We start from the raw sequence: 25,737 nt of genomic DNA, 5'->3' as shown, positions 1-25,737 counted from the left end.
CATGTTCTCCGTTCTAAAGACAGTGTTCAGCATTCGTAAAGCTTTCTGAGTAGGGAAGAACATTCATTCCTTGATGAGTTTTTAGGAGTTAAGATGTTATTGATAGCATCAGAGAGAATCCACGTTTCCCTTCTCGTTACAGACTTACTGTTTGACTTCCTGCATTAGTTCATTTTCTGCTGCCTGTGTTAATATCAACCTCTTTATCTCTTCCAGGAAATACAAGGACAGAGAGGACATGTTACATCTGGAACACTCTTGGTAAGATAGGATGATGGGCACTCGTTCATCTTCTAGGTCTGCCTCTGTGTTCCTTCATGTCGCTTTCTCAGAATGCATTGATAGTAAACTGATCTTTCTAAATTAGTAATTGATCACCCCCTCCTGAGAATTCACGATTAATATACACGTTCCACGCACCCTTTCCTGGGAGGCGCTCCCCGGCAGCTACAGAAAGAATTCCACCTCACTCTTTCCGATGCAGCTGTGCATCCAGTCTTGCCATGGCGCCGGTGTCTGGTTTTCCGGGAAGCCCACGACACAAATTCCATCAGATTCAGATTTCCATCTTTATTTCATGACGCTGCTGGGGATTGGAACACCATTGTCCTGCTGTTTATTTGCGTGCCCAGGGTGGCATCCATGAAAGGATGAGTTGTTTTTAACTTTTAAAAAAAAAAGCAAGAAAGAGAGAGAAAAAATTCAAATGCCTAAGAGGTGTATTCAAACTCTTCTGAAATGGGATGATAATATCAAAGTCCCCTAAAAGAGGGAACCCAACTTCCCACTTACAGAAGTAGTGTCGATAAGGTGGAAAGCAGCATGAAGCCTTGTTGGGTAGCTTGTTTTTCAGGAGCTGGCTGGCTCTGACAGTCAGTGTGCTTCTGGATTTGAAGCCCTCAACTTGCCGCAGTCTATCTGGTTCCCGTCCGAATATCCTTCTCCTGATGGCAGACGATCTCGGCATCGGAGATGTCGGCTGCTATGGCAACGACACCATAAGGCAAGGACCAGAGAATTGCTCATCTGACACCCCGGTGCAGAGGCCACTGATATCGCATCTGACCCTCGGTCTGTGCAATTCAAACTATAACAGAATTGCACACACATCATTTCTCTGAACGCCCTTAATCCCGCCTTCTTCCCACACCTGCACTAACGCCAGCTCACACGCATCCTGTGTGTGAATAATCGCTTCACTGTTAAGTATGATCTCCATCAGCACAGTCTCTGGTAGCACAGGCACTACCCTGACGCTGCATCTGAGTCCCACCCTCACGTCCCACCGACAGTGCGCTGGTAGCGTGGAGTCAAATCTTCCAGTTAGGAGTAGCGTGCCCGCACAGCTGTGCTTACAATGCGTGACCAGCAAGGACCTCTGTAGAGCACAGGGAGCTCTGCTCAATCCTCTGTAACGACCTAAATGGGAAAAGAATCTGAAACAGCATAGATACACGTCTGTGGATAGCTGAGTCACTGTGCCGCACCCCTGAAACTAACGCAACACGGCTCATCAACTCCACGCTAATATAAAATAAAAAGTAAAGAGAAAAAGAAGACTGTGTGTCCTAAGTGAGAAGTCGCTCTGGACTCTCAGTTCTGGATCTCTTATCGTCTCTGCCTCGGCACCAGTCGTATATTGTGGAAACTTGGTCAATAATAACGCAGTGGATACTTCTTCGATGTTTCAGAAGACATTTGAAGTTTTTCCACTGCCTTTTTTAAAATTACTAATTGTTATTGGACTATAGTTGCTTTACAATGCTGTGTTAGTTTCTGCAGTATAACAAAGTGAATCAGTTAGACGTATACAAACAGCCACTCTTTTTTAGATTCCCTTCCCATGTAGGTCACCGCAGAGCACTGAGTAGAGTTCCCTGTGCTATATACAGTAGGTTCTCATTAGTTACCTATTTTATATATAGTAGCGTGTCTATGTCCATCCCATTCTCCTAATTCATCCCACCCGCCCAGTATCCATATGTTCGTTCTCAACATCTGTGTCTCTATTTCCACTTTGCAAAGAAGTTCATCTGTACCATTTTTCTAGACGCCACATGGAAAAGATATGATACGGTATTCGTTTTTCTCGTCTGGCTTGCTTCACTCTGTATTACAGTCTCTGGGTCCATCCCCAGCTCTGCAAAGCCGTTGTCTTTTGTTCGTTCCTAAGAACGCATGCATGTGTTAATTGGTGACTGGAAAGTTTTCTATTAAGTAAGATGTCACTATGCTTACGGGAAAAGCCTCTTGTTTGTGCGCTAAGGAATAAAGCAGTTAACGTCTCCGTCTGCAGGACTCCGAACGTTGACCGCCTTGCCGCGGATGGCGTAATGCTCACCCAGCACATCGCCGCGGCTTCCGTGTGCACGCCAAGCAGAGCCGCTTTCCTAACAGGCAGATACCCTCTCCGATCAGGTTTGTCCTTCCTTCCGTCTAACCACGCAGTGGGCAGGAACATGCTCTTTTTTTACTAATCACGTGCGGATTCTCCAGTACAGTGGGAAGAGAACGCTCTAAGTCCCCCATCAGATTGGAGTCCGTAAGAGCTATAGATAATGAGGTGACACTGGTAGAGCCCGGTGCATTTGATGGTCTCCTGTGATGTGGATAACCATATAAGGCAGGCGTTGGCAAACGCTTTCTCGAAAGGGCGAGATATTAAATACTTTCATCTTTGTGGGCCATGTAGCCTGTGATACAGCTACACAACTCTACTGTTGTAGCTTGAGAGCAGCTACCGACCTTACATACATAAATGAGCATGGCTGTGTTCTGATAAAACTTTATTTATGAACACTGAAATTTAAATCTCATATAGTTTCCTATGTTATGAAACATACTACTTCTGATTTTTTCCCCAACCATTAAATAAAATGTACAAAACCATTCTCCACCTGCAGGGGTTATGCAATCAGGTGGTAGGCAACGTTTGCCCCAGGGGGCATAGCTTTTCAACCCTTAGTGTAACATACATAATAATCTACCCCGAGGGATATTAAGGGACCTAACAGGCATTATCATGACTCTGGTTGTGCAAAAGTTTAAGTAACCAAATATGTTTAATCTGAAGAAGAAGAGATAGGGGTCTCCGAAGATTGTTTTCAAATCTCTGCCCGCCGCGTAGAAAAGGAATTTCTTTTGCTCTCTGTGGCCCCAAGAAAAAGATCTGAGACCTCGGAATGATTTTAAAGAGGGAAATACGTCGACAAAATATTCCTCCGCTTCCACCTCAGGGGCTCCAAAATCATACTCTTTTGCATTAAAAGTCATGCAGATCTTTTGTTATAAAGTTCTGGGGTTTTTGTTTGGTTGGTTTTGGGTTTTGGTTTTGGTTTTAGTTTTGTTTTTTGAGAGGTTTTTGGTGTGTTTTCTTTTGTTTCTTTGTTTTTTGGCTTTTTTGTTTTCTTTTGTTTTTTGTTTTTGGGGGGTTTGGGGCTTTTTGGTTTTTTGGTTTGGGGGGTTTTTTTGTTTGTTTTTCAGAGGGGTTTGGAGGGGTTTTTCCTCCCAATCTTCTATCTCCCTGGGGATTTGGGTAGAAACTAGACTAAAAGTTTGAAAGTCTGTATAATGTCCTTCTGCCCTTTGACCCTGAAGCTGACTCCTGGGAGTAGGGACAGACTTCAGACCCTATATCAGCCGGAGTTCTCCAGAGAAATAGAACCAACAAGATCTATCTATCTTCTATCTATCTATCATCATCTATCATCTATCTATCATCTATCTATCTATCTATCTATCTTCTATCTATCATCTATCTATCCATCTATCTATCATCTATCTATTGTCTATCATTTATCTATCATCTATCTATCTCTCATTTATCTATTCATCTATCATCTATCCATCCATCCATCATCTATCTATCTATATATCCATCTATCATCTATCTATCCATCTATCATCTGTCTATCCATCTACCATCTATCAATCTATCAGCTACTTATTTAGGATCTACCATCTCTGTCTCCTACTCTGTAAAGAGATTTATTTTAAGGAACTGGCTAGTGTGACTGTGTGGTTGGCAAGTCCAGAATCCTCAGGGCAGGACAGCAGGCTGGAGACGCAGGTGGGATCTGGTGTTGCAGTCTTGAAGCAGAATCCCTTCTGTGTCTGGAAACCTCAGCTTTTGTCCTGGAGACCTCCAACGGACTGGATGAGGCCACCCACCTGCACGGGGGTCACCTCCTTTAGTTGAAGTCGATTGATTGCAGATGTTAACCCAATCTACACAAGACTGTCACAGCAACACCTAGACCCATGGACTAGTGTTTGCATGGCTGGGGACCGTAGCCTGGTCAAGTTGACCCATCAAAGTGACCCACAGAGACCCTCCTATATATAGTTCTCTGCAACCTGCTCAGGGAAGAATAAATCCTCGACAACATAAGCTGAAACACCCCAACTTTCTTTGTCCTGACCTAGAACTATTTGGTTTTCACTAGCCTTCACTGAACCAGACGCGTTCTTGAGGTTTTGGAAAATCTCAGAATTCTCCAATTTCCAAAGCGTGATCACTGAGAACTTCATTCGCTCTTTGAACCAAGTGGATCCTCTCTGATCAGACTGAGCTGCAGTCATCAAAAAGGTCTAGGAGGCAAAGAGCATCTTCTAAATCGTTGGTTCTCAGCTGCACACTGCAGAGCTTTATAAAAATATTGAACCTACATTTTTAAATGATTGGGTAGAGGTCCTGGATCTATCAGGGTCAGGATGAATTATGTCCGTGGTTCCCTACCTTTTCAGCACATGAGAATCATTTGGGGGGACCTTTTAACCATTCCAAATTCCACCCCAGACCAACTAATATCACAGTCTCTGGGGTGATATGATAACCAGGTGTCAGAATATTCTGGAAACCCCTCCCATGATTCCAATGTGCAGACCAGTTTGAGAAGTACTGGATTCTATCAAGAGTTTGGTGAAATCATAAAATCATTTTTAATTCTGTTTTCCTTTTCATTTAATTCTCTTTCGGCTTACAACCTTGACATAGCGGGACCGTAAGTCTTCTCGCTAACATTTTCGATTAATGAATCATTTCCTTTGCTGACAAAAATAAAACCCATGAGGCCAACCCACGTTGGAAGTAAATTTTCAACTGAATTTTGAATAATGGAGACTTCCACCGAATGTTCTAAGTTAAAGTGATAATAATGATGATACAAATCGATGTCTGATTGTAACATTTCTTTGAAAACGATTGATCAAAGGTATGGTGTCCAGTAATGGTTACCGTGTTCTTCAGTGGACGGGCGTATCTGGAGGACTTCCACCGAATGAAACAACTTTTGCAAAAATATTGAAAGATAAAGGCTATGCCACTGGACTCATAGGTATGGACATTTTCTAAGTATTAAGCACATTACTTTTTTTTTAACATCTTTATTGGAGTATAATTGCCTTACAATGGTGTGTTAGTTTCTGCTCTATAACAAAGTGAATCAGCTATACATATATCCCCATATCCTCTCCCTCTTGTGTCTCCCTCCCACCCTCCCTATCCCACCCCTCTAGGTGACCACAAAGCACTGAGCTGATCTCCCTGGAGCACATTACTTTTATAGGGAGGTTATAGTCAAGTAAGAAGTTTGGAAATGAAATAGTTGGGACACAGTGGGATTTCTCATTTCTTTTCTAATTTTACCAAATTACCAAAAATTTTCATCATGCTGTTTTTCCCCATTTCCTGTCTAGAAATGTGACCACACAGCTTAGAACCTTCCTGTCTGCTTCCGTAAAGAGCAGGCTTATCTTTCTATACGTCAACAAACCACGTACGTCATGTGTAGAATGAATGAAAATTAGGGATGGCAGTTTCTTGAAAGGGGCCCAAGAAGTCATGATCATTATCATGTTATAGTAATAAGTTTTGCTAACAGTCTCCTTTGTCGATCAGAAAGAGCAAAGCTAACTCTTTAGCTCTTTGAATATAGAATCCAATAGATTCGTGGATATATCGCTCGGGAAATCACATGAGGTCTTCTGGGTGACGGACACCATTGGGCTGCTGAGAAGGTACACAGAGCGTATCAACACTCCAGCAGTGACAGCAGGGGAGCTAATCACCTTCCACTGACTGAACACGACAGGTGGGGTCTGCAAAACCTGTCACCCACCACCACCCTGACTGTGATTATAATGAATTAGCAAAAGGGACGGAGAATTCTAAAGTCAGGAAATCTTTTGCTCACGCTGGTCACATCAGATGGAGTTTTCTAGAGCCGTGTGACCACTGTGTGCCTTGATTATTGCTCTCCTGTAGACAGTCGCAAAGTCAGGTGGAGGCGACTGAATAAGGGTCACCAAAGATAGCAGGTCCTAACTGCTGGAACCTGCAAATATAACCTTACCTAGGGAAAAAGTGTCTTTGCAGATGTGATTCAGTGAAGGATCTTGACATGAGGAGATGATCCTGGATTATCCAGGTTTCCTTATGTACAAGGACAAGGGTCCTTTCAAGAGGGAGACAGACACATATCTGACTACAAAGAGGAGATAGTGAGACCATTGAGGCAGAGATGGGAGGGATGTGGCCACGAGCCTGGGGATGCCTGGAGCCCCCAGAAGCTGGAAGAGGCGGGAAGGACCCTCCCCTGGAGCCTCTGGAGGGAGCGTGGCCCTGCCCACGTGCCTTGATTTTGGACTTGCCCTCCAGAACTGTGAGAGCATAAATTCCTGTTGTTTCAAGCCACCAAGTTATGGGACTTTGTTCCAGCAGCACAGGAAATGCTGCTACACAAGGTCCTCATTCCCTTGAAGTGACCTGGCCAGGCTGTGGTACAAACAACAGCAAACGCTACCCCCACCTCCTCTACATCCCCACCTCATCCCACCACCCAGCAGAGAGCCTAGAACTTGGCAAGCACACCATACCCACGCCCCCAGGGATGGTCGGACCGTTGTCACGTGTGCGTACTTCTTGCTTTTCAGGAAAATGGCATCTGGGTCTCAACTGTGAATCCTCCGATGATTACTGCCACCACCCGCTCAGCCATGGCTTTGACCATTTCTACGGAATGCCGTTTTCCATGATGGGAGACTGTGAGCCCGGGGAAGTGTCTGAAAAGCGCGCAGGCTTGGAGCATAAACTCAACGTCTGCTCGCATGTCATGGCGTTGGCCGCCTTTACACTCACCGCTGGGAAACTCACTCGCCTGGTAGCGGGCTCCTGGACTCTGGTCATCTGCTCAGCCATTGTGGCCCTGCTGTGCCTCACGACCTCCTATTTCATGGGTGCCCTGATTGTTCACGCCGACTGCTTTCTGATGCGAAATCACGCCATCACCGAGCAGCCCATGTCCCTTCAAAGGACGACGGCTCTTATGCTCAAGGAGGTCTCATCCTTTGTCAAAAGGTGAGTATCAAAGGTGGCTTCAGGATGAAAATGAATTCGGAATCTGCTTCTTCTGGAATGGGTACTGGCGTGGTGAAACGGTCCCAGCTCAGAAAGACATTTTTTTGGTAAAATGGGGCATAAATGATGTTCCCTGAAACTCAACTGGATCCGTTGAAACAACTGACCAGTCAGTTGAAATTTGCTGCTGTTCCTTCTTATTTTAGAGCCAGACCAGGGAATTCCCTGGGGGTCCAGTGGTTAGGACTCTGAGCTCGCACCGCAGGGGGCACGGGTTCTATCCCTGGTCTGCAAGCCACCTGGCATGGCTAAAAAAAAAAAAAAAAAAGAGCCAGTCCAATTCTTTGAGCACCCCTGGTTACCACAGGGGTGGTATTTAATGAACATATGAAACTGAATCACCTGTAGGTTTTGCAATAAATTCTAAGTATTTTTAAAGCTCTACCATCAGGACCAAGCAGTCCTGTGGCTAACTTCAGCCTGGATGTAAATGTGAGTGACAGTGACAAAGAGACTTACCAGGCCAGACCAGGAGGGACACAATGAAAAGCTACACCAAACGGAGGCCACTTTGTGCTCCCCAAAGGGGTTCCAGTAGAGTGGGTGACTCCATGGAACCCCAACTTACCTGGGTGGTGATCATGTTCCGGAATATTCTTAGAGAGCTTTTGATGGAATTGCCAAATCTGGGTCAGGTGTGAAGCGAATACTTGGCTTTCAAATTAGAACAAACTAACCTGATGTGTCCTTATTAAGTCTAAGAGCTTCACCTTTGCTTCTGTCCTTTAAGGGTGTAGATTAGACCATAAAGATCAGGTGAAGACAGGGGAAGGTGAGGAATTGTCTAGATTGGGGAGAATCAACTTGAGATTAATAACCCCATATACATCATTTTGAAAGTGGGTTTTTTCATGACTGTTCCACACCCTAAACTTCATTGCATAAGAGCAGTTGTAAAGAAAACTGAATGTGCAAATCACTTATTCTTTCAGCTAAGTTGGAAATCGAAAAATATACCGAAATAACAATAAAATGAAAGTCAGACCAGATGGCATCCTGGTATTCTATTTTACTTTCAGTCATCCGAAGTCCATAGAGTTAGAAAACGATAATCAGGAAGAAAAAGACGTATAAAATCAGTGTGGAGGGACTTCCCTGGCGGTCCAGTGGTTAGGACTCTGCGCTTCCACTGCAGGGGGCACGGGTTCGATACCTGGTCGGGAAGCTGAGATCCCACATGCCGTGGCACGGCCAAAAAATAAAAAAATTCGTGTGGACTTTTCCAAAGACTTTAGAAGGAAGAAAGTCATCACACTGAAGATTCTCAGACACAGGAACATCGCGCCGTGGAACAGATCTACGCAGTTGCTGCTGGTGGGTAGAGCAGCACAGTCATGTGTCTGAGTAAGGACGTGACAATGGAAATTTGTATTTAGCATCTGTGGGAGCTCAATCTCAGGTTGACCAAAAAATAACTCCCATCACATCGTATCTACTTTCAGAAACAAGCAAGGACCTTTCCTCCTCTTCGTGTCCTTTCTACATGTCCACACCCCTCTCATCACTACCGAGAACTTCCGAGGGAGGAGTCCCCATGGGCTGTACGGGGACAACACAGAAGAGATGGATTGGATGGTGGGTAGGTACCTTTTCCAGATGAGAAAGTGATGGTTCCTCGTCCAGAAACTGCAGGAGGGAAGGATGTAAAGAATGAGAAGACCAGGGCTTCCCTGGTGGCGCAGTGGTTGAGAGTCCGCCTGCCGATGCAGGGGACGCGGGTTCGTGCCCCGGTCTGGGAGGATCCCACGTGCCGCGGAGCGGCTGGGCCCGTGAGCCATGGCCGCTGAGCCTGCGCGTCCGGAGCCTGTGCTCCGCAACGGGAGAGGCCACAACAGCGAGAGGCCCGCGTACCGCAAAAAAAAAAAAAATGCAGACCTGGTCAGACTGTATAAAAAAGCAACACCCAAACACCAAAGAAATACACTCGTTTTTTTAAATCTGTAACTTTTAACCAACCACCTTCCCCCATTTTTTCCCACCCCTCACCCTCACCTGCAGTAGCCACCAATCTGTTTTCTCTTTCTGTAGGTGTGGCTTTTTGGATCCCACATGTAAGTGAGATCACACGGTATTTGTCTTTCTCTGTCTGACATACTGCACCGAGCATAATGCCCTCAGGGTCCATGCATGTCGCTGCAAGTGGCAGGATTTCCTCCTTTCTCAAGGCTGCATAATAGTCCGTTGAATGTATACAACACATTGTCTTTATTCATTCATCCATCGATGGACACTCGGGTTGCTTATCGGCTATTGTAAATACTGCTGCTATGAACATGGGGGTACAGATATTTTTTATGTGACTCTAAGAAACTTAGAACTGCCACTGAAAACTATTCTTCATCCACGTACAAATGCCTTTGTCACCGTCCTTCCCATCCTGTTCCCTATTTTTCTCTGTAATCTTCTTTTGCCTCATTTGTAAGGGTTCACGACGTTGTCCTATGCAGCAGGTACACTTGTAGCTTTCCTGAAACTTTCTGGAAACAGGATGGGGCACATACAAAGACATATGTCAATCTTAGATCAAGGATGCTGAGAATAGCACAATTATATTACTGCTGACTCCCATTAAGCTTTAACACTGAAGACTCATTTAAAGGAAGCGTTCCAAAAATCCGGTGTAAGAGTTTCTTCTATTTTGACTGGCACACACGCATCTATTCTTTGCAGGGAAGATCCTTGATACCTTGGACACGGAAGGTTTGACCAACAGTACCCTCGTTTATTTTACGTCGGATCATGGGGGATCCTTAGAGGCTCAGTTTGGAAACAATCAATATGGTGGCTGGAATGGGATATATAAAGGTAAGGGTGAGACATTCCCAGATCCATGTGTACTGGCTTCATCTCTTCCCAATAATTCCCAACGCTTTCTCTGGAATGGGAGTTTACAAAGCAAAGTCACAAAAACCAAAGGAACCCAAATGATCGTTGTGGTCAACAGAATAATGTCCCCAAAGGTATCCATGTCCTGACCCCTGTGTGGTGGAAAACCAACACCCAGAATAATAAATAAAACAAAATCTATGCTCTGCCAGGGAGGAACTAAATGTCATCATGTAATTAAAGAGGGAGGGAGAGAAAGAGAGATTTAAAACAGATGGAAAGGTTAAATCACCCAGGTAAGCGACCACTTTGGATTTTCAATCACATTCTTTCCTGTTCATGTTTAAACACAGGTGGCAAAGGCATGGGCGGCTGGGAAGGTGGGATCCGGGTCCCAGGGATACTCCGGTGGCCCGGGGTGCTGCCCGCTGGCCGCCTGATCCACGAGCCCACCAGCCTGATGGATGTCTTCCCCACCGTGGTCCAGCTGGGGGGTGGCCAGGTGCCCCATGACAGGTACAGAGCAGCCCAAAGAAGGTAGTTGCGTTTTGTGTAGAGCCAACATGTATGTCAAACATCACTGTCACTTTTGTTTGGCATAAAACATCCGTGAGATCAGTATCTGGAAGAACGCTCATCATTCTCTGCTGGGATCCAACGTCTGCTTCATTTTATGCACAAAATGTCCTTCTCTTCTCAGTCTTAAGTGAAGCCATTTGATAATAAGGACGATTGTCACTGAAACGCATCAATGAATTTACTAACGATTCATCACAAGAGATTCCTTTTGATGTAGTGTGGTAGGGACTTTTCATGATCCCAGTTTTTCTTATTTTTTTAATTTATTTATTATTTTATTTATTTATTTTTGGCTGTGTTGGGTCTTCGTTGCTGCACGCCGTCTTTCTCTAGTTGTGGCCGGCGGGGGCTACTCTTCATTGCGGTGCGCGGGCTTCTCATTGCGGTGGCTTCTCTTGTCGCGGAGCACGGGCTCTAGGCACGTGGGCTCAGCAGTTGTGGCTCGCGGGCTCAGTAGTTGTGGCTCGTGGGCTTAGTTGCTCCACGGCATGTGGGATCTTCCTGGACCAGGGCTCGAACCCGTGGCCCCTGCACTGGCAGGGGGATTCTTAACCACTGCACCACCAGGGAAGCCCGATTCCAGTTTTTCTTCCTTTAAAAATTATAGAAAATTTGGGAGGAATAGAAAGAAAATAAAATTATTTCGTAAACTTGACAACGTAGAGATGAATACATAATTAAGTTATATGATACCTATGTACTATATATATTTAGATATTTTATATATTTGTATAAAATATTCTGTATATATAGAGAGATATATGTACATATCTATATATATTTAGACACTTTATGCATGGACAGAAATTTTAATGGCTTTACAGTATTCTTTCAACTAACCTCTTACAGGTGGACTTCAGCCGTGTTCATTTTGAAAAAAAATCTGGCTTTGTCATTTTACTGCCTGTCATAATTACCTTCTTAGTAAAAACCCCTGGAAGTTGAATTCCTGGGTCAAAGTGTGTGGCCAGTTACTAAACTCTTGATACATTTTGTCAAATTGTTCCCTAGGAATTGCTACTGGCTGTATGTGAGAGCATCTGTTTTTAAAATAATAGAACTAAAATCAGTTTAATTTATACATGTAATTTATTTATTATATAAACGACACATACAGTATGTGTGTATGCACATATACATATATGTGTGTTATCATTTCCACTGCTTTATCAGCAGAGATGTTGAATATTACATTCTCCTCTTTTCTCTTCTCTTACATTGAATATCATGTCTCTGGTTGATTTTTTTTCCTCCTAACTGGCTGCTAATTTTTAACATTAATTTATAATATCTCATTTGTTTTAAAAATAAAAATTTGTCCATCATGTATATCACAAATGTATTTTGCTAGAAGATGAAGTTCAGCCATATATTGTTGCTTGGTTTTACTTATATATACATTTATATATATACACACACATATGTAAACGTATGTGTGTATGTGTATATGAATACACGTTTGGAAATGAAATGATATATATTGTGTATATTCATGGTGTATATATATATGTGCTATATGTGTGGTGTATCCATGCGGTATGCATATATTTTATGTATATATGGTGGGTATATATATCACATATCTATGGTATATGTATGTGGTATGTGTATATGTATAGATATTGTATATACAGTATATATAATATATAGTGTATATATTGAATATATAATACATATATTGTGTATGTATTATATATTGCATATATAGTGTATATGTCTATTTGTATATAATGATATACATTGTGCATATAATGTATACATTTTTTATATAATGATGTATATTGCATATATACACTACATATGCATATAGATTTCTTTTATTATATATACTTATGAAATGATTCCAGGTCTTGTTGAAGAATGCCGCATGTTCTATAACGACTTAAAGCTCAAATCCATACAGAACCAAGCAGGTGTTTCCATTTTGTTTAGCTATTTGTGCTTCAGAATAAGGCTGGGGGGACCATTACTTCAGCCAAGCAAGCTGGACCCTCCAACATCTTTTAGCCGAAGGCGCTGTGTGCAGGCGGCTGGGGTGCTGACTGCCCCGGGGCGGCCCTGGGCTTGTTAAGGCCACGCCCACCTTCCAGCAGCCCCGCCCTGAGTCCCTGTGCTCCTGCCTGTAGGGTGATTGACGGCCGGGACCTGCTGCCCTTGCTCCTGGGGACAGCCCAGCACTCGGAGCACGAGTTCCTGATGCATTACTGCGAGAGCTTCCTGCACGCAGCCCGGTGGCACCAACGGAACAGTGAGTAGCCTGCCTGAAGGAGTCATGTCTTGGCCTCCGTTCGCATTTTCTGCTTCTTTGTGGCTTTTGCATGTCCACGCGAGCTCCTTTATTTCCTTCTTGGCGGTATTTTTCTTCTGATGCCGGCAATGTCCTTTCACTGTCGATCATCCCGTGGTGATCGGAAGGGAATTCTCTGGTCTATGGCTTTCCCGTCCCCCAGCCCCATGAGGTGAGGTGCAACTTTTATCATCACACACACACACTTGTACACACACAGGTGTTCCAACCTGATTCTAACCTTTCCAGTCTGTCCTCTTAATCTATATTTGCTTTCCACGTGTCTTAACTTCATGACACCATCTCATACCTGTTAAGATTAACGATAACTTTGTAAAACAAGCAGTAACATGTTTAGTGAATAATTTTTGCACCTCAAACTTTTCTGGGCTGTTGTGGCCCAACAGTCCTTTCAAAAGAATTGTAAAATCATTTGCAACTATTTTTTTTTAATCCCACAGGAATATCAATATCCATTGTCTTCAACGTATAAATGATTTTGGGGGGGAAAGTGGTATCTTTACAATATCAAGTGTTCCCAAACTGAGGCATGTTATGTCTCCGCACTTCTTATTGAAAAGCTATTCGTTTTACCAAGCACTTTGCTCCCTTACCAAGTCATTTCATTGTATTTTAATTGCTTCCATATTTATAGCTGGATTCTCCATCATCGTCTGACTGGAGTTGCTTGAGGTTTTCTGTTTCTATGAATCTTTTTAAATCCAGCTCTTGGATTTACTAAACAACTATATTTTTAAATTTTCTAACTGCTTGAGTTCTGCCTCTGCCTTGGTCTGTGGTAACAGACTTTCAGCTATTTGAGTTTCTTCTCTTTTCTTCATTTCTGTTTCCCTCTCTATTATTCTGCATTTTGCCCTGACATTTTCTCCCTTTTTTGTGGATTTGCCTTAAGGACTTGGTTTTCTTCCAGGGTTTGGGAAGGCCTATAGCCCTCTTGCAATTCAACTCACTCTTTTTTCTTTATGCCTCAAAACCATTCTCTGGACATGTCCAGTTGTCTGAAACAAGAATAAAAGAATACCTTTTGGAATCCCCCTTATTTGAGGAAGTTACCAATAGATTTTTTAAAAATCTCCCTCCTTTTCCTGTCCATCCTTTCCAGTAGTATCATCATCTGGGATGATTTTTATTGCTACATTTTTGGGTTTTTAAGAATTTCATAACATAGATTTCCTCTTTTAAGATTAAAAAAAAAAAAGGCTTTCATTCAGGGACTTCCCTGGAAGTCCAGTGGTTAAGACTCCGTGCTTCCACTGCAGAGGGGGACGGGTTCAATCCCTAGTTGGGGAACTCAGATCCTGCATACCATGGGGCGTGGCAAAAAAAAAAACAAAAACTTTCATTCAATTACCTAGCACAATCTACAACTATTTATGCTTACGGATAATTTTTATTGCTACATTTTTGCTTTTTTAAACTTACATACTATAGATTTCCCCTTTTACGATTTTTTAGAAAACTTTCATTCAATTGCACAGTTCAGTCTACCAGCATTTATGCTTAGGGATGATTTCTATTGCTACGCTTTTGATTTTTTAAAGTCACATATTATAGATTTCCCTTTTTAAGGGTTTTTTTAAACTTTCCTTCAGTTCCATAGCCCAACCTTCAAGCACTGCTGTGAGTGGCACCGATACCTGGGATCAACGTTCATCCTGTTTTTCTTTACCCCGTGGCTGCCCCATTACCGAACCTCTCCTCTCTCAGTTATTGGGCAAATATCTCAATTTTTTTTTCAAGGTAGATAGGGAGTGTGTTCTTACTTTTTTTTTTTTTAACTTTTTGTTTTTCGGCCGTGTCACGCGCCATGTGGGATCTTAGTTCTCCAACCAGGGATCGAACCCACGCCCCCTGAATTGGGACCGTGGAGCCCTAACCACTGGACCGCCAGGGAAGTCCCCTGTTCCTACTTGCCATGTCTCTTCGACGGCCCCCTCACCGGCCTCCCCAGGTCCACTCTTCATCCCACTCCCATTGTCCACTTAGCCCTCCATGAAAACCTTTCCGGGACCACCCACCATACCGATTCCTCCCTGTGACATGAGCCAGCTCCTCCCCTTCTCTGGGGCAAGAGCTCGGACCCTAGGAGCCCCCAGTCACCAAGCTGCAGCAGAACCATGCCCTGTGATTCTAGAACCAGCAGTTACTGCCTCAGGGCCTTTGCACGACCCGTCCCTGCCATCGAGAACATGCTCAGGAGGCGGACCGTCCTCCGTTCTTGACCTTCACATCCCGCATCCACTATGACCCCAGCCCGCACCTTGCACACACACACACCTCCACGTCCGCCTTCCATCACCTGGACCGCTTGTATTTTCTTCCAGGCATCCGGCACTCTTGGCAATCTTCTCATTTCTGGTGTCTATTTACCGCTCTCTGGCCCGAGTCCCCTCCCTACGACTCTGTCTGTCTTCTCTCTGTACTCATCTGCTGAACGATGAAAACAATCACAGACATTGAATGAGTGTCCGTCCGATGCCCATGAACTCATTTTACTCTGAAAACCCCAGCAGGTGACAATTCCTGTCCCCAGTTCACAGGTGAGAAAACTGACACTTGTTAAGACAACAGGTCGCAGGGCTTCCCTGGGGGTCCTTTGGTTAAGGCTCCGCGCTCCCAACGCAGGGGGCCCGGAGTTCCATCCCTGGTCAGGGAACTAGACCCCACGTGCCACAGCTAAGACCCAGCGCAGCCAAATAAGTAAATAAATATATATTAAAAAAAAAACCAAAAAAGACAGCAGGTCACCATAAATGCTTTGAAGGGAACAGAAGCCAGTGTTCCCATAAAAACACCAAACCACAGCGGTGCCAGCCTGGGAACCAGGGCTCGCGCAGGGAAATCTGGTGGCTGTGGGGACGAAGGGAACGGGATGCCCGTCTGACCACAGGTCTTGGTTGCCCACACTTGCTGGCTGCATGGGGACCCCTGGCCTCATTCTCACTCTCCTGTCCAGGTCCCAGGAGCAGCCCCAGCCCTGCCCCGTCTCCCTCCCTGGTCCTCCTACACCAGGATCCAAGGGAGCCCTCCCGCCTGGTCCTGGAAGAGGCACGGCCACCAGAGTCCCGCTCACTGCCCTCTGGTTACACGTGTGGCTTCCCCAGACTTGCTGCCCTGCGAGGATGCCGGGGGGATGCCAGAGGGAGAGTGGGGGCCTCCTTCCCCACGCAGCAGGAAGCCGCAGGGCTCAGGCTGTGCAGTCCTGGGTCTGACCCACGGCGGGGGGCAGTGCTGGTGTGAGGACAGCCTCAGTCTCTCCTTCCATTTGGTCAAAATCGCTTCCTGAGGCTGAGCTAGGTCTGGTGCCAGCTGACCTCTAAGTAGTAAGTCTTCTCAGACGCTGGAGGATGTCTTACAGATTCATGCTACTCTCTCCCTCCCTTCTTTCCTTCCTCCTTCCTTCCTTCCCTCCTTCCTTCCTTCCCTCCTTCCTCCCCTCCTTCCCTCCTTCCTTCCTTCCCTCCTTCCTCCCCTCCTTCCCTCCTTCCTTCCTTCCCTCCTTCCTCCCCTCCTTCCCTCCTTCCTTCCCTCCTTCCTCCCCTCCTTCCCTCCTTCCTTCCTTCCCTCCTTCCCTCCTTCCTTCCTTCCCTCCTTCCTTCCTTCCCTCCTTCCTTCCTTCCCTCCTTCCTCCCCTCCTTCCTTCCTTCCCTCCTTCCTTCCTTCCTTCCCTCCTTCCTTCCTTCCCTCCTTCCTTCCTTCCTTCCCTCCCTCCTTCCTTCCTTCCTTCCTTCCTTCCTTCCTTCCCTCCCTCCTTCCTTCCTTCCTTCCTTCCTTCCCTCCTTTTCTTGGTGGAACCTTCACAGCTAGAGAGAAGCTCAGGAAAAACATCACTGAGAATTCACTTAGGAAACCACCGTCAAGACAAGTAATTCATTCCTTTTTGTAAACAGCTCTGTGGCGCTCTCCCTCACCATCTTAGCTCCGGCTGCCATAACAAAAGACCACAGAGCAGGGAGCTTAAAGTAATGCACACTTATTTCTCACAGTTCTAGAGGCTGGAAGTATGAGATCAAGATGCCAGCATGGTCTGGTTCTAGGGAGGACTCTCTTCTGGGTCAGATTCGGCCACCTTCTCCTTGTGTCCTCATGTTGGGGAGAGAGAGCTCTGGCCTCTTTCTCTTCTTATAAGGACACAAATCCCATCCCGGGGGCCCCACCCTCACAACATCGTCTACCCCTAATCACCTCCCAAGGCTCTATCTCTTAATCCCATCACGTTGGAGCTCAAGGCTTCCACAACGAATCTGGGGTTGCAGGGGTGGAGGACACACAAACATTCAGTCCATGATATTCACGTCACCATAAAATTCACCCTTTTCGAATGTAAAAATTGAGTGACATTTAGCACTTCACAGTGGGTGCAAACCTCACCGTCATCTAGCTCTATAACATTTTCATCACCTCCAAAATGAAACTCCAAACCCATTAAATACTCACTCCCCAATCCCCCTCCCCCAGCCCCTGGTAACCATGAACCCACTTTCTGTGTCTGTGGATTTCCCTGTTCTGGACGATTCCTATAAATGGATCACACACTGTGTGTCCTTCTGTGTCTGGCTTCTTTCTCTGAGCAACGTGTGTTCAAGGTCCATCCACGTGGCAGCCTGTGTCAGAGCTTCACTCCTTTTCATGGCTGTGTGATATTCCACTGTGTGGATGGCCCCCATGCTGTGTATCCATCCATCACTTGATGGACACCTGGGCTGCTTCCAGCCCCTGGCACTTGTGAATCGCCCAGCTCTCCAGCAATGTGTCCTGTGTCTCCATGCCAACCCTCCCCAATTCTTGCCCTTCCTCCAGGAGGGGCAGTGTGGAAAGTCCACTACGTGACCCCAGTGTTCCACCCAGACGGAGCCGGTGCCTGCTACGGGAGAGGGGTCTGCCCATGCTTTGGGGACAAAGTAGCCCATCATGACCCACCGTTGCTGTTTGACCTCTCGAGAGACCCTTCCGAAGCTCACGCCCTCACGCCAGACACGGAGTCCTCATTCCATCAGGTGATGGAGAGAATCACAAAGGCCGTGGAGGACCATCGCCGGACGCTCAGCCCGGTTCCACTGCAGCTGGACATGCCGGACAACCTCTGGAAGCCATGGCTCCAGCCCTGCTGTGGTCGGTTCCCCCTCTGCTGGTGCGATCGGGAAGCTGACCCACAAGAGCCGACCGCCCGGGAAAACTAGGTCCCCGCTCCCTAGAGATCTCCTTTGGGGTCAAAATAAAATGGCCTGAAGACAAGCTGTCTGCTTGTGTGGGGCTGAATCCTTTCACCAACTCTAAAGACAAAGTGTGACCGAATTCAGGTTCAGCGTCTCACCGCTCAGGAACACAATACTAAATTGGTACAAACGAACTTATGTACAAAACAGAAAGAGAGTCACAGACATAGAAAACAATCATATTGTTACGAGCGGGCAAAGGGGGTGGAGGGATAAATGGGGAGATTGGGATCAACATATACACATGACTATATATAAAATAGATAACTCATAAAGACGTGCTGTAGAGCACTGGGAACTCTACTCAATACACTGTAATAACCTCTATGGGAAAAGAATCTGGAAAAGGGTGGATATATGTACATGTATAACTGACTCACTTTGCTGTACACCTGAAACTAACACATTGTAAATTAACTATACTCCAATTTAAAAAATAAAGTTATTTAAAACAAAGAATCAGGGCTTCCCTGGTGGCGCAGTGGTTGAGATTCCGCCCGCCAATGCGGGGGACACGGTGCGCCCCGGTCTGGGAGGATCCCACATGCCACTGAATAGGAGCTGTGCTCTGTCACCTCCCTCCCAGACCCATCCACACCCTTGTCCCTGATACTTTGAAGCCACTAGAGTCTTTGCATTCCTTAAAGTGATTTCAGACCCATAAGATCAAGGCCAGACCCCAGGACCGTGACCCGAAAACTGGGGTCGCCTCTTGGTGGGTGTGCAGCCAAAGACACAACCAAGCCACAATCAGGAGAAGGATTTATCATCTGCAGCAAGTAGGGAGAACACAGGGGCCCTTTCCCAAAGCAGTGTTTCCCGAACAGCAAAACTGGGGAAGCTTTAATCTCAGGGTACATGTATATTCATGGCGGGGGCGGGGAAAACGCTTGGGTGGTACATGCATATTCATGAAGGGGCTTGAGCAGGGGAGAATTCAGCATTGCACTGGGGCCAAGGTCCACAGAGTCTAAGCTTTAGTTGACTGAAGTCACAGGGTCAGAAAAGGTCAGTATCATCCTCCTCCTTTAGGTCCCAGTGGATCTGGTGGTTGAGGCTTCAGGCTAATCCCCACTGAAGCAGAACTGGGAGGCGTCAGCACTGGTTTGTGATCTTTGCTACTGTTCCTTCTCTTGCCTGAGAACAGCTGGCTCTTTGGTTCCCTTAAGATCATTAATGATCATTAGAGAAGTGCAAATCAAAACTACAATGAGGTTATAACCTCATGGTCAGAATGGGCATCATCAAAAAATCTACAAACAATAAATGCTGGAGAGGGTGTGGAGAAAAGGGACTCCTACACTGTTGGTGGGAATGTAAATTAATACAGCCACTATGGAGAATAGTAGGGACGGTCCTCAAGAAACTAAAAATAGAGCTACCATATGATCCAGCAATCCCACTCCTGGGCATATAGCCAGAGAAAACCATAATTCAAAAGAGACATGTACCCCCCCCCCACAATGTTCATAGCAGCACCATTTACAATAGCCAAGACATGGAAGCAACCTAAATGTCTATCAACAGAAGAATGGATAAAGAAGATGTGGTTCATATATGCAATGTAATATTACTCAGCCATAAAAAAAGAATGAAATTCTGCTATTTGCAGAGACATGGATGGACCTAGAGACTGTAATACAAAGTGAAGTAAGTCCCAAAGAGAAAAACAAACGTGGAATCTAGAAAAAAGATACAGATTAACTTATTTACAAAGCAGAAATAGAGACACAGACATAGAGAACAAACGTATGGATACCAAGGGGGAAAGGGGTGTGTGGGATGAATTGGGAGATTGGGATGGACATATATACACTATTGATACTATGTATAAAACAGATAACTAATGAGAACCTGTTGTATATCACAGGGAACTCCACTCAGTGCTCTCTGGTGACCTAAATGGGAAGGAAATCCAAAAAAGAGTGGGTATATGTATACGTATAACTGATTCACTTTGCTGTACAGCAGAAACTAACACAACACTGTAAATCAGCTATACTCCAATAAAAATTAATTTTTTAAAAAAATCATTCATTACTAAGACCTGTTCAAGGGCAAGCATAGTGGCCAGGCTTAGATCCCAAAATGGCTCAGGCCAAAAATGGCTTCTCTTATGTCAACAAAGCCATGCCTGGTTCCTTCTTACCTGCTTATGCAACCTCCCCCAAATAGTACTTCTCGGGGCAGCAGCTCCCTGACCCCCATCCCTCTTTGCCATTCCAAAACCCTCAGGACAGCCTGTATTTTGTTTGGGTACTTGGCCCAAGTGTCCCCAGGGCTCCTGTTCTGCACAGTTTTGGGGAATCTTGACTGCCTCCAATGCAGAATTTCTTCAACGGATCAAATCTGGTCTCCACCCTTGCCAAATTCTATGCAAAGCTACTCCTGGGCTCCTGGCTTCCTGCCCCTCCCTCCAGGCCTCAATCTGTGTGGTATTTCCCCAGAAGTCCTCCACTGATAAAAGTGCCTGCAATAAACAACGGCCAAGAATGAATCCAGCTAAAGCCATCACCCCGTCAAAAACAAGCCAACTAAATCTACCCATGAAAAGGCAAAGGTCTCTGCTCCAAACAGAATCTCCAGCCCCATTTCTGTAAATTCCAACACCCCGTTACGCCCCAGGCTTTTGGTTAACACGGATTTCCAATGCCCATCTGGTAAACACTGACCACCAGGCAAACTGCCACGGGCCCGCAGACGCACACACAGAAAGTCGGCTGAGGGGCCAACGAGGCTACCACATTTAAACGCCTCTCCCATAGAGTAGAAGGCTGGCATCCTGGACCCTCGTGAGTCTGGATTCACATCCTGGTGGCCAGCCTGCAGGCGGAAGACCGGGGGGGGGTGGGGTGTGCTCACCGAGCCCAGCCCCGGCCAGGATTAATCGGCTCCTTCCTGGCCCCAGTCTCCTGGGAGTGCCCGCCCCGAGAAAGCCACCCAGGAAAACTTGTTTACCAGAGCAATTCCCCGGAGGCCCCAGGACTTTAAGCGGATTAGGGAGGGAGAGGACGCCACACCCCGGATCTCGTGGGCGGGCCCAGGACACGGATCGCTCGCGGCCAAGTCCTGCACTCCAGGCTGAGCTCGGCCAGGGGACCCACGGAGCACACGGGACGCGCCGCGCCCACCGCCAGGTGCGCGGGACCCTGCGCCCCGGTGCCTACTGGATCCTGGGGCTGGGGGCACGGGAGTCACCAAAAGGCAGCTGGAGGCCGGCTCTCTGGCCTGCACACCCGCGGGACGAAAGCGCTTGGGGACAGGCGGGCAGTGCTCGCCCCACGAAACGGGGGCCTGGGGGTGGCAAGGAGACCGGAAGGGAACGGAACAAAAGAGGGCGGGACGCGAAGAGGAAGGGGACCTGGCGAGCCACGCCCCGGCAGAGAGCGGCCCAGCCCCTCCCCCTCCCCCTCCCCTCCCCTCCCCTCCCCCCGCTCTCCATACACTTCCGGTCCAACCCCCAGGTCCCCGCCCCGCCCCGCCCCCGCTCTCCATACACTTCCGGTCCAATCCCAGGTCCCCGCCCCTCCCCTCCCCTGCTCTCCATACACTTCCGGTCCAACTCCCAGGTCCTCTCCCCTCCCCTTCCCCCTCCCCGCGCTCTCCATACACTTCCGGTCCAACCCCCAGGTCCCCGCCCCCCCGGCGCGGCCTCGTCCCCTCCCACACTCACTAGGGCGCCACCCATTAGGCTTCCTCCTCCAGGCGGCCCCCCAGCGCGACCACATCCTCCTTTCTATATTCTCTTGCCACGCCCCCCCCACATCCATCCCGAGCGCCGGCGTGTCCCCTCCACCCCAAAACGAAGCTGCACCCCCTCCTGCACTGGGACAGCCCCCCCTCCTCCCCCGGAAGGGTGGCGGTGTTCCCCAAACCCTCCAGGATACGCGCCGTCCGCCCCTGGGCGCCCCCTCCCCTCTCCAGCTGTCCGGCCGCGACCCGTCCCCGGAGCGCAGCGGAGACGCGGGAAAGGCGCGCCCGTCCTGCAGTGAGAATTTACTTACACAGCGATGGGAAGGTGGAGGCCTGCATGCATTCAGTGAAATAAACCGAATCTGGGCCGACCAGGACCTTCAAAACCAAAAGCTAGCGCGTTCAACTTCCCTGCGGCACGTGGGATTAGGCAGTCTTTGGGACCAAAGAATTCAAAGCTGGAGGCCGTCCTTTGTTAAATCCTAATATAGTGGAAAAATACACACACCTTCCCAGCAACCTGGTTTGAAAGGCCGACTTTTCATTCCAAGGGAGAGACGTTTATTTGTGCGTTTTTTGTTTTTTCTTTTCTGTCCAGGGATTCTTTGGCGGTTCTACTCACTGTGTGTTTGCTTCTGAGGACTTGAGAATTCAAAGCAGCGAATGCGTTTAAACCGAATATTCTACTGACAATGGCACATGATCTTGGCATTGGGGATCTTGGTTGCTATGGGAACGACACACTGAGGAGTCTATTCCTGCGCTGATGGATCATTTGGGTTCTTTCCACTTTTTTACTCTGAGCAATAATGCTGCTACGAACCTTCCTGTACAAATCTTTGTGTGGACACAGCTTGTTTCATGTCTCTTGGGTAGAAACCAGGAGTACAATGGCTGGTCCTAGGGTCCCAATATCTTGTTTTACATCAAGGAAACCCTTTCGTTGGAACATCATCTCCTAGCTTTTGACCAAAGCAAGCAACAATTTAGATCCAAGTCGACCCCTCTGTGGCCAGTGGGTTTGGACTGACCTTGAAAACCGCCAAGATGTTGGGTCTGACTGCCCAGCACCACCTGTAGAAACAGCCTCTGTGATTTTATGTCTGTAGTTTGTCTCTTTCTACCCCAAATGCAGGCACATTGGGAGCAGGGTCCGGGGGGCGCCCTATAGCCAGCAAGGAGGTTCTCTTAATTTGTTTTGGTATTTTTTTGGCCGCACAGTGCAGCTTGTGGGGTCTTAGTTCCCCGACCAGGGATCGAACCTGTGTCCCCTGCAGTGAAAGCACAGAGTCCTACCCACTGGACCGCCAGGGAAGTCCTCGGATTGTCTTCATTTAAGTCATTGATTTGTTGAGGAAAACCCTGAGGCCACTGGCCACGGGCGTTGCTGCATGCCTCGTCCAGCTGTGGGGCTAGACCCCAAGAGCATCGTCCACTAGGTGTGTTGGCCTTCTTCCACAACCTACTGACTCGCTTGGTCCTCCATCCACCACCAGCCCCACCAGCCCGTCTGCAAGCAGGGCACACCCTGTCTAGGCATTCTGCCAACACAAGCTCATAAGGTGACAGGGGTACAACTCACCTGGTTTAGAGAAACTACCTTTGGTTTCAAGGCAGGAGGACGCCACGCCCAGTACAGCATCCTTAACTTCACCTCTCAGTGATTTGCTATGAAATCCTTCACCCTTCCGGCGTAAGCCATTCTCCTCTTGTAAGGCAGTCCCATCTAATTCTTTCTGGCAGCCAGGTATGTGTCAGAAATACATACCAAACATGCTGGAAGACCTTTTTGTTCCAAATCCAGGGGTCGAGGTCAGCAGTGCTTTTCCGTGAGGGGCCACACGGGACTCTGGTCGGCTGCGTGGACCACATAAGGTCCGCCTTACATATCCTTCTTTTTGTTCTGTTTACCTTGTCCAGCTCTTGAAAAAAACGTGAAAACCATTCTTCGCTCCAGAGGGACTTACAAAAATAGACCCAGGGTCAGATTTGTCCATCAATTGCTGACCTTTGTCCTAAATCATCAGACAGTGAGGCATCCCTCACGGAGGGAGCACAGCTGGAGGATTCCGTGGCGACGTGGGTCCACAGGTATCCTCTTTGGCTGTGGTTAAACACTTCGCGCTTTCGTCTGCAGGCGAGGGTAGGGTTTGAGAGCCTGGTGACTCAATTTGGGTTTGGGATAGCGACACAGGCTCTCCCTCCTTGCCTAGAAGTGAGGTGATGCTGGACGTGACCCTATAGCCCGCAAATGGTCAGGGGGACAGGGGTCCGGACAGGAGACGGAGCCCCGAGACCCCCAGCTCTCTGGCCACCCCCGCCGTGCTTCGGGGTAGCTGTGTGATCACTCATGCACCCCGCCCGTCTCTGGGCCTTACCTTTTTTTTTTTTTTTTTTTGCAGTACGCGGGCCTTTCACTGCTGTGGCCTCTCCCGTTGCGGAGCACAGGCTCTGGACGCGCAGGGTCAGCGGCCATGGCTCACGGGCCCAGCCGCTCCGCGGCATGTGGGATCCTCCCGGACCGGGGCACGAACCCGCGTCCCCTGCATCGGCAGGCGGACCCTCAACCACTGCGCCACCAGGGAAGCCCGAGCAAGGGTCTGCCTGAGCCCCTTGGAAAGCTCACTCGCTCTCAGAGCCCTGTCCACGGGCAGGGCAGTGGGGCGCTTGTGCACGGGCTGTTTCTGACCCCCCGTTACTGGCCGGCTTGCACTTTTGTCTTCCTGCCCCGTCTCCTCCGCCTCTGGGGGCAAAGAATGTCACCTGCCTTCTCAGGAAACAAAGGATGTTGCAGCCCTCAGCCTCTGTAGCGCCCCCGACGGTGGAGATTCAGGGTGGAGAACAACAGGACCCTGGCCTTAGAGACTTAAGGTGCACATCAGAAGGATGGTTTCCGTGAGCCCACACTCTTGCATCTCCCCACACACAGAAAAGCGCTGTATTCACGCACTTGAGATGTCTGTTTTTCTTTAATTAGCAGTCATCTTTTCATGTTCAGCTATCTGGGATTATTATTATTTTTTTTAATCTCCTATCTATCCAGGCTCCTCCCGGACCTCTTGGGAACAGTCCTTCAGAGCGCTCTGAGAACCTGTGTCCAGGGCTTCCGTCCTCACAAAGTCCACTGAATAAAGCATAATTCTCACCTTTTAGGTTGTGCTTTTTTTTCCCCATCAATACCTCTAAAGGAAAGCTTTGCAGGAGTGTGAGTATGCTCTGCAGGGTCTGGGGAGCCCACTCAAATGTCCAAACTAGGGAAATTTCACAGCGCTTTGGCAGCCTGTTAAAACACGCAGGGGAGGATTCAGCAGACGGTGTTGACATAATTGGATTTTCAAAATATGCGAAAGGACAAGTTTAGCTCCTTATCACACCGTGCACAGAAACGAGCTCAAAATGCACCAGAGACCCACACAGAAGAGACACATCGACAAAACTTGCCAAAGAAAACTTAGGAGAGAATCTTTGTCCTCTTAGGTTAGGAAGGAATGTTCTAGATAAGGTAGCAAAAGCCTGATCTGTCGGGGTGGATTAGAGTTTATCAAATTTCAAAGCACTCATTAAGAAAATGAAAAGATATACCGCAGACTGGGAGAAAATATTCGCAAACGAATGCAACTCAATAATAAGACAAATGAAAAAAAGAAAAAAAGAGTGGATATATGTATAGGTACAACTGATTCACTTTGCTGTACACC

At 47.3% G+C, this 25,737-nt stretch overlaps 1 protein-coding gene across 1 annotated transcript; it reads left to right on the top strand.

Moving 5' to 3' along the window:
• Window positions 1–238: 238 nt before the first annotated feature.
• Window positions 239–18,357, top strand: LOC309817762 (arylsulfatase L-like; the record flags this gene model as incomplete). Its single annotated transcript, XM_082647043.1, has 10 exons — window positions 239–261; window positions 854–1,003; window positions 2,297–2,418; window positions 5,214–5,336; window positions 6,934–7,357; window positions 8,860–8,996; window positions 10,088–10,222; window positions 10,597–10,759; window positions 12,949–13,070; window positions 17,931–18,357. The coding sequence occupies 10 exons, from the start codon at window positions 239–241 to the stop codon at window positions 18,308–18,310; spliced, it is 1,779 nt and encodes a 592-aa protein (XP_082503169.1). The 3' UTR covers window positions 18,311–18,357.
• Window positions 18,358–25,737: the final 7,380 nt, after the last annotated feature.

The sequence above is a fragment of the Grampus griseus genome (assembly GCF_964374135.1).
Source record: "Grampus griseus genome assembly, chromosome: Y".
Taxonomy (NCBI): Eukaryota; Metazoa; Chordata; class Mammalia; order Artiodactyla; family Delphinidae; genus Grampus; species Grampus griseus.
The sequence above is the reverse complement of the archived record's forward strand: the minus strand, read 5'-3'. Positions and strand labels throughout refer to the sequence as shown.